At 36.4% G+C, this 9963-nt stretch overlaps 1 protein-coding gene across 1 annotated transcript in view; it reads left to right on the top strand.

Annotated features, from left to right (window-relative positions):
* The window catches only part of BZW2 (basic leucine zipper and W2 domains 2), a 79539-nt gene that overhangs the window by 41039 nt on the left and 28537 nt on the right, over positions 1-9963 (top strand). Inside the window, exons 4-7 of the mRNA XM_011983943.1 lie at positions 192-295; positions 1596-1661; positions 4806-4941; positions 8694-8803. Of these exons, the coding sequence (XP_011839333.1) occupies positions 192-295; positions 1596-1661; positions 4806-4941; positions 8694-8803 (416 nt within the window). The remainder of the gene's footprint in view (positions 1-191; positions 296-1595; positions 1662-4805; positions 4942-8693; positions 8804-9963) is intronic.

The following is a 9963-nucleotide window of genomic DNA, read 5'->3' as shown; positions in this document are numbered from 1 at the left end:
TCTCAAAGAAAAGGAAAAAATATACAGCAACATGTGTACATCTATGTGTGTCATTCTTTGACATTTTATGTGACTCTTAGATTTTACATCTACTTTCATTATTTTCTTTCATTTGCCAGAATGGATCTGTTCTGCAAATGCTGTTCTCAATTTCAGTATTATCCTAACTATAATTACCTTTCTCTTTTCAGCCCCTGGAGGAACACGCATAGATGATGGTGACAAGACCAAGATGACCAACCACTGTGTGTTTTCAGCAAATGAAGATCATGAAACCATCCGAAACTATGCTCAGGTAGAGCCTATTTGAGAGATTGCCCTTGAGTCAGTAGGGAAGCATTTGAAGAGGATTGAGGAAAACTCTATAGAAGCTCTACAGCCCACCCACTTTTTAAATAGGAATTTTAGAAAAAGCCTTTAAACAGATGAAAATAATGGGCATTAAAACTACAAAAATAGGCCTAGGAGAGTGGCTTGAGCCTATAATCCCAGCACTTTGGCCATGGTGGGTGGATCACTTGAGGTCAGGAGTTTGTGACAAGCCTGGCCAACATGGTGAAAACCCATCTCTACTAAAAAATACAAAAATTAGCTGGGTGTGGTGGTGGGTGCCTGTAATCCCAGCTACTTGGGAGGCTGAGGCAGGAGAATCACTTGAACCCAGAAGACAGAGGTTACAGTGAGCCGAGATCTTGCCACTGCTCAACCTGGATGACAGAGTGAGACTCCATCTCAAAACAAAACAAAAAGAACTACAATAATATAATGCTTTTTCTTTTCTTTTTTTTTTTTTTTTTTTGTTAACCTCTCATGGGAATTTATTCTTAGATCAGGAAAATTCGTTTTTCTTGTATACATGTTAAAGAATATGTGAGTATTAGTGTAAATTGGAAATAAAATTTATGGGATTTTAATGTAATTTATTTCTTTTGCTTATCGTGTGTTAATTCCCTGCCTGGGTCATTCTTTCCCCATAAAGGGCAATTATTATTTTTACTCTTGGACTCCATCTTGATTACATTAGGAAACGAATACACCAAGAGTTGTAAGTAGGAGTATAGCCTGTGTGTAGGAGAAAAAGGAACTAGATTAAGAAATCATTTCCACAGTTATTAAAATAACCAATATTTACAAAATCCCCCTTTAAAAACATCATTCCACTTAAGACTGTCTAGATCCTAATACAGTGGCAAACTCTGCTTCACAGTTCTAACACAACCATAGGGGCCAGTCATCCTTTATTGCCAGTAAATTATAACATTTTTTGCTCATCTGCTAGAAACATGTTTGTTGTTTACCTAGAGTAGAATCTGTCCTGCACTTTGCTCTCCTCCCCATCACATCATTATCTGAGTGGTTATATCTTTATAATGAATGAATTTGTTTTATCTTACATGTACATTTTGATCGTATTTGTTCCCCTAGGTCATGGTAGCATCTTTGAAATGCTTACAGTTTTTATATTGCAATGTGAGCCTGTTTAACTATACACTTTTTTTATTGTAGATCTATGGTGTTGTTACGGTGAGTTTCTATACCCTCCTTCTGTGTCTTTTTGGTTGACCTAATATTTAATGGTTCTGTTTTATGTTTAGGTCTTCAATAAACTCATCAGGAGATATAAGTATTTGGAGAAGGCATTTGAAGATGAAATGAAAAAGGTAAAAATTCAAATATAATGCCTATCTGTTTTATAGTAATGAAATGGAGGTGTATAAAAATTTTATAAGTGGCCGGGTGTGGTGGCTCACATCTGTAATCCCAACATTTTAGGAGGCCGAGATGGGTGGATCACAAGGTCAGGAGGTCAAGACCAGCCTGACCAAGATGCTGAAATCCCGTCTCTACTAAAAACACAAAAATTACCCAGGCATGGTGGCCTATAATCCCAGCTAATCGGGAGGCTGAGGCAGGAGAACCGCTTGAACCCAGGCGGCAGAGGCTTCAGTGAGCCAAGATTGCTCCACTGCACTCCAGCCTGGGCGACAGAGCAAGACTCCATCTCAGAAAAAATAATAATAAAATGAAATAAAATTTTACATGCACAATAATATTCCAAAAGTGCCATATACGTGGTAACATGTAGTGAGTTTTTAATAAATGTTTGGTAAATAAATGAGTATGAAAGATCATTAGCTAATAGCTATAGGAAGAAATATGTGATTATTCTGGACTTTTTCCTTTAATATTTAATGTAAGACAGTGTGCTTTGTTCAGTAAGAATAGTTTTATGGGGTATAATCTCTGACCATGCAGAGGTTAAAATGAAAACTAGAATCAAGATAAAGTGGTTTAAGTAGTTAAAGCCTATGAAAGAACATAGCACAGCAGCTAATGTTCAGCAAAATTCTTTAATTCTATGCAGTATAGCAAAGGGAATGGAAGCACCTCTTTGGAGATAGAGTGTATGGGTGTAAATCTCAGTAGTCTTTCTCATCAGTGAAATAGCTGTAGTAAGAGGATATACCTTATGGTTGCTGTGGGAATATATGAAATAACATATAAGGAGCTCAGTGTAGTAATTGGTCTCTAGTCAAATCAACAGTAGCATCTCCTTAAAGATGTCCTCTTTAGAGTAATTGCACGTTCCCTCTTCCAGTTTGTAACTCCTGTATTTATATATAGCACCCACTACCTTTACCTGTTTCAGATTTGTTCGTTACTTTGTCATTGCTTCCAGTTTTAGATATCTATCTAAAAGTAAAACACCAAGTGAAAAAAGTAACCATAACATATACTTACTTCTTCCCTACTTACTTACTCTCCCCACTCCTCCCCACACTAACTGCCCCCCACCCCACCCAGTTTAAAGTAGTTCCATGTGTAATATTGAAGAGCAAGTTGACAATAGTCATTAAAAGAAATGTTTCTTATATAACCCATGCCCCGGCCTTCATGGATTTATAAGAATCCATTAGCATGGATATATAAAGCTATATGTATAAAGATGTCACCACAGTATTGAAAAATAGCCTAAATGTTCATTGGTAGGAGATGGAGACTGGTTAATTAATTTACAATCTATACAGTGGAATACTATGCAGTCTTTTACACATGTAGGCATAACTACATGTATTAATAAGGGAAAATGCCCATGACAAATTAAATGGAAATGCGAGGTGCAAAGCAACCATTTGGTAGCAGTTTGACCTGGGGCAGGCAAATTACTTAATATCTTTGTACCTTAGTATTCTTTTCTGTAATTGGAGATGGAGCCTGTTGTACTTATTAATACACATAAAGTGATCAGAAGAGTTGTCTGGCCCACTCCACAAGTTTTAGCTATCATTAGCATGTAATGCAGTGAAAAACAGTATGTGTGTATACATGTAATTATGTTTTAATGTTGATTAATATAAGTGAGCAATGTGGTTATTATTTTTATGATGACCTAATTTTTGTGCCATTTCTATGTGATTAAGAATATTTTAAATGAATCTGGTCATATGCGTGAACTTGAAGAAGTGGTGTTAAAATTTTATTTTAGAGGCTATTTTTTATTATTCTCATTTAAATGTTATTTTTATAATGGAGAAAAAGGACAAATTGACATGAACTGTCTATACTTATGTTAGTTCTTTCATTCTTCCCCATTCTTGATGCTCCTTGGAGCTTAAGCCTTTGAAACCCTCATTCCCTCACTCCCTGGCACTTACTTAGATGTTAACTTCTTTTTAATTTGTTGAGAATTTAATAGGTATACATTGAGAGGCGAATGGACTGGTTTGGTTCCAGTTCTGCCACTTTCACATAATGTAAATAGTCTATAATGTAATAATCCTTCAATTATTGGGGAATAGTAAGTTAATATTTTCTTACCCCCTATGCAGCTAGTGGAATAATCACGTCATCAGGATGGAGACACTTAAGTCTCTATCAATGCCAGTGAATTTTGCATTGGCACAAAATAATGGAAAATCAGCAAGGCTCCTGTAGTGATAGTGGCCCCTGAGGAATTTCCATGGCAAGCCTAATAACTGGTGAAATGGAGAAAGTAACAGTAGAATGTAGTCAAAGCACAAAGCAGAGGAGAGTTAGGAGAGAGAAGGACATCCCACAGGGCTGACTACTATAGGAAAATATAATATGGGAAGTGGGTTTTTTGTTTTGTTTGCTTTGAGCTTACATTCATATTTTTCTAGGGTTGCTACTTTTTCAGTTCCCTGTCTCGGGGACAAGAGAATCTAAAAGTGTACCCAAAAAACATCAAGAACCTAGAAAACCCCTTTCTCCCTGAACAGTCTTGTTTTGAAGACTGTTGTATTCTGTGAGCTCAGAAAAGTATATATTAAATGTCAAAAGCTTAACTTCGACTCTTTCCTGGTTTTTTGTTTTTGTGGGGCTTTTTATTTGTTTCTGTTTTTGCCGTAAAAATTCTGTTCAGAGAAAATGGGCATATGTAGCAGGGGAAGAGGTAGTCACCCAAAGAGGTGGAAAAACTTGAAAAACAATACATTTCAGAAAACATGTCCATCGTGTATACTTAACCCTTTTGCATGCACATAGTCAAACATAAATCCATCTGTTTACATATCATCCAAATATCTCTTTTCCTTTCCGTGAATGTTATCTACAGCTGTGAGTAAATGAACTGAGAAGAAAGGAACCTGCCTGCTCAAGTCACTTTCCACGGCATCCAATTTATCATGAAATGAATTACTATGCTTTACATATGACCTTCTGTGTGTGTGCCACGTAGCCATGGATGTTCACACTGTTTATCTTCCCACTTCAGTCCTTTGCTTCATAGACATGGTTCCTTTTTTTTTTCTTTTCTTTTTCTTTTTTTTTTTTTTGACCCACAGCTTCTCCTCTTCCTTAAAGCCTTTTCCGAAACAGAGCAGACAAAGTTGGCGATGCTGTCAGGGATTCTGCTGGGCAACGGCACCCTGCCCGCCACCATCCTCACCAGTCTCTTCACCGACAGCTTAGTCAAAGAAGGTAATGAGGCTCCTGTTTTCTCGCCTGTCAGACAACAAAGGGAAAAAAAAGCCACAGATAGTTATAAAAATGCCAGTTGCTCCTTTTGGTGTCCTCTACTACTCATTCTTCACATAAGAGAATATCTGTGTATGTGTGTATATTGCCTTTCAAATAATAAAAGGAGTGGACATGTTAATTGTAGGACATTTGAAGGAAAAAAATATGCACACCTGTATAAAGACATATTAAGAAAGACTAATAGCCAATTAAAATCTCATGGAAGACTTGATGCCTAGGTCAAATACCCTGAAATTGATTTGGTGACCTTTTTGCCCTTCAATACAAAATGGCAGCCTTTAACTCTCACCCCTATTGTAAGAACAAAAACTGTTCCCCTCTCAAGGTCTAGAGAAACTGATGCTCAGATACTCATTTTGATTGCACTTTTTAAGATATTCATTGTCTCAATTTTAGAAAACAGTTTTAAGTCTGCTGCAATAGAAGGAGTCTTGTTTTAATTTTAAGGCATTAAGAGTTGGATAGGCATGCATACCATGATTTGGTTATAGAATAAAACAAAAGTGGGCTGTTTACTTGTAGGAGGATAATGATAGTCAAATTACAATGCAACACAAAACAGTTATTTTTCCTTAAAAACAAATTAAAAGAGCTTTTGTGCGAACATCTGTTTCTTCTGAGAACTTAAAAAGTTTTCCTCCTACGTATATGAAGTCCTAGCCTCATTCATGCCTATAGTGAAAGGGGTTATAGTTTTCTTGTAGCTAAGAAAAGAATAGTAAATTGAGAGTCAATCGGTCTTATTCAAAGACTCTAGTTTTTAGCTTAAAATCACTCAGATTTATGACAATTCAGACTCTGTAATTGTTGGATGTTATTAGTATTATGACATTTTAAAGTATTTCCCTGAAGAAAATTCACAGTACAACACACATCTTATTTTTGCTGTTAGCCATTTTGCACACAGAAAATCAACATAGTATATAAATGTTAACCATTAATTATTTTAAATTATCCTAGCCAACATAACAGAAAATTATTGCCTTTCTAGTTATTTTAAAAATCTAAATGATGTCTGTAACTTCCTTTGTAATATATCCAAATATTACATTATTAGATGGATAGATACGTGATAAAGCAAATACAGCAAAATATTAGTTATAGAAACTAGATGGTGGGCATGTGAGTGGTCATTGTTCAGTTTGTTCAGCTTTTCTGTATGTCTGGAAATTATTATAGTAAAATGTTTGGGGGATGGTGAGGAGAAAAATAACTTTGCTATGGAAGTAGTATAGTGCCTCTGTTATATGGCTTTTCCTTAAACTCTGCCATCTTTTACAAACTAGAGGTGTAAACTCTTGCTTCCTAATTGGAAAAGCATTGAGAAAATGGCTGGGTATGGTAACTCATGCCTGAAATCCTAACACTTTGGGAAGCTGAGGTAAGAAAATTACTTGAGGCCAGGAGTTTGAGACCAGTTTGGGAAACATAGCAAGACTCTTCTTCTCTACAAAAAAAAAAAATTAAAAACTAGCCAGGTGTGTTGGCACACCGTGCAATCCTAGCTGCTCAGTAGACTAAGGCAAGAGGATTACTTGAGCCCAGGAGTTTGAGGCTACGGTGAGCTATGATCACATCATCTTACTACAGCCTGGGCAACAGAGAAAGACTATCTAAGATTAAAAAAAAAAAAGAAATAACGAAAACAGTTAAGAAATTAATCATTTTCCCCAACTCATCCAATACATGACCAAGGGAGATGGGATTATCCTACTCAGTAGAGGACTAACTATAAAGAAAGTTAAATCTCAATTTTAGGCTCCTAGTTTCAAGCATAGTTTTTCTTTACTTACAATACAGATTACAGCCTAGTATTAATTTATATTAAATTTTATATTGGTTGTATGAGCTAATGATAATGCTAAAAATTCATCTTAACAAGTTGTTTAACATGAACTTTCAGTTAAGATGTAATGCATGGTTTGTTGTCATGGCCATTTTTTTAAAAAAAATTAGTTTCTCTGCTTATTCAAGGGAAGAAAATCAGGTTTAGTTGGTGTCTGTATGAATGATAGACGAATTAAATGCTTTGACTCTCCAGTTACTGGAAGACCTGGGTCAAATTGGTAGATAAGGACATGTATTTCTTATGTAACAATAAATGGAAAATTAGGACAGACTTCAGGCTGAACAGCAATATCGTTCAGAACTTAAGTATTTTTCTCCTGTTATCATTCATAGCATTAACTTCATCCCAAGGATGCTGCCCCCTCTTGTTATATATGTCTGCTGATACAGTTATGGCATATTCTTCCTGGTTCCGGTTCAGTGAAAGAACACTTCTCCTGAACACAGGATAATTTATCTTTCCTTCAGCTGATTGGCTGCCACAGACTGCATGACCAGTACAGGTCCAGTAGCAATTGCCAGGGGGGTGCCTTGGGCAGATGAGCTTGAGCGATGTCACTAAATTAATCATCAGAAAGAGGTGGTACCAGAACTTAGGCTAATGAGTAGTCACCTGGACTGGATAAAATGGGACCTCTTTTAGGAAAGAGGTAAAGAGAATAGAGGCTGCTTAGGCCACATTATCATTAGCTCATAACAATAGTAGAACCTTCAGTTTAGAAAACTCAGTTAAATGTTTCAACTACATCTTAACTCTTCATAAATAACCACAACATAAATTTAGAAATTTGAAGTGTTCATAGAACTGTCTTCTTATTATCTGATTATTTCTATTTGGAAATAAGTGGTAATGTAAATGTGGACATGTGATTGAATGGTTTCCTGATTTAACATAACTAGCTTAATAACGATTTTTTTTAAATCCAGAAAAGTTTAACTTGAAACAGCCTTGATATTTTTATAGCTTAACTCAAGAATATTTTAAAATGCTTTTTATGGCTGGGCGCAATGCCTCATTCCTGTAATCCCAGCAATTTGGGAGGCCAGCACAGGTGGATCACCTGAGGACAAGGGTTCAGGACTAGCCTGCCCAACATGGCAAAACCCTGTCTCTACTAAAAATACAGTAATTAGCTGAGTTTGGTGGTGCATGCCTGTAATCCCAGCTACTTGGGAGGCTGAGGCAGGAGAATCACTTGACCCCAGGAGGTGAAGATTGCAGTGAGCTGAGCTCGTGCCACTGCGCTCCAGCCTGGGCAACAGAGTGAGACTCCATCCCCCAAAAAATAAAAATAGGAATAAATAAATAAATAAAATGCTTTTTATAAAAACTAAAACTAAGGTAAATGATGTGTGTTCATCTATTCGTAGCAGTACTTATTATATCTATCACTATCAGTGTTCTTGTACTGGCATCCTTGATTAGCAAATTACTTGATAAAGGTGACATTACAGTTTTGTGTCTCCTAATTTTCTTGTGCCTCAAGATCACTGTTATAAACATGAAATACATATGAACCAGAGGGTGAAATAAAGGCAATAACACCGAAGATACTGGGTGTTAAATATGTTTTTGACCAAGGTAAAATAACTTACAGTTAGACCAGGTTGGATTCAAAGAGTCCAAATTTGAAAAATATTTTAATTTATTTTCCTTTTCCTGAAAATGTTCTATTTTGAGTAACGAGAAGAGGAGAATTTGCCTAGAGGTCTATTGACTTTTCCTTTGTACCAAATTTAGTCTTTTAGTTATTTACCCACTTCAGGAAACCTGGGTGCTTTGCACACCATCACAATTGGTTTTGCTCATAAAAGGAATGAAATTCTCTTTTGTTTTTGAACAGGCATTGCGGCCTCATTTGCTGTCAAGCTTTTCAAAGCATGGATGGCAGAAAAAGATGCCAACTCTGTTACCTCGTCTTTGAGAAAAGCCAACTTAGACAAGAGGCTGCTTGTAAGTGTTTTCTGGTGAAAGGGTTGTATGTATGATGCCTTTCTTGGAGCTTAAGCAATGCCTGCAATGTAGTATATGAGTAATATCCCTGGATCTATGTTGACTTGGAGCACTGTTCCTTTTATTTCTGTGTAATTGTTAATAGAAACTGATTTCATTTTAATCTTTATTTTGTCACCAAATGGCACAATAAAATTAAAGAATTGTGAGGAATATAGACTTCCAAATTTGTAAGTTTGTTGACATAGTGTTAATATTTAATCAGAATTAAGACTTTCTTTTATAGCCATAACTTTTTTTTTTGGAGACGGAGTCTGGCTCTGTCACCCAGGCTGGAGTGCAGTGGCACAATCTCACTCACTGCAACCTCTGCCTCCTGGGTTCAAACGATTCTCCTGCCTCAGTCTCCTGAGTAGGTGGGATTACAGGCGCTCTCCACCACACCCAGCAAATTTTGGGATTTTTTTAGTAGAGATGGGGTTTCACCATGTTGGCCAGGTTAGTCTCAAACTCCTGACCTCAAGTGATCCGCCCACCTCAGCCTCCCAAAGTGCTGGGATTACAGGTGTGAGCCACCGCACCCAGCCTATAGTCATAACCTTCTAGACATTTTAAGGTTTTAATATGATAAAAATTTCATCAATCTCACTTAATCAAATACTTGTGATCCCTATTTTGAGTAGCAGTCAGACTGTGCTCATCTCAAATGTGTGTTAAATAGTTTGCTTAAAAAAAAAAGTTTAAAGAAGATTGCCTTGGAAATACTTAAGCTGTTGCAGAAAGTAAACAAGTTAATTGTGTCACAGTTGCTTGATTATATTTTTATTTCTCCATCTTTGTGTATTTCTAAGAAAATCCGGAAAAATGTTTTGTTTTTATAATGTCTTTTTTTTTTTTTTTTTTTGCCACGCAATATCTCATTTTATTATTATTTTCTATGTGTTCCCTACAATTTCTTTCTTCTTGATGCAGCAGCTGTGAAATGCCAAGATTTTTCCAGGTGGAATTGCTTTTACAGTTCTAGGATAAAGTGTAAAAATAAGACACATCCCTGCCATCTTCTTTTCACCTGGCCTTTTCTCTGTTGTTCTCTTCCAGTGTGTTTCAGTGTGCAAGGGTCCAATCCCATGAGATATTTCTAAGACTCTCTCTCTTCCTCA

This window comes from Mandrillus leucophaeus, unplaced genomic scaffold, assembly GCF_000951045.1.
Source record: "Mandrillus leucophaeus isolate KB7577 unplaced genomic scaffold, Mleu.le_1.0 Scaffold258, whole genome shotgun sequence".
Lineage (NCBI taxonomy): Eukaryota > Metazoa > Chordata > Mammalia > Primates > Cercopithecidae > Mandrillus > Mandrillus leucophaeus.
Note: the sequence above shows the minus strand (reverse complement) of the source record. Positions and strands in the feature narration are given on the sequence as shown.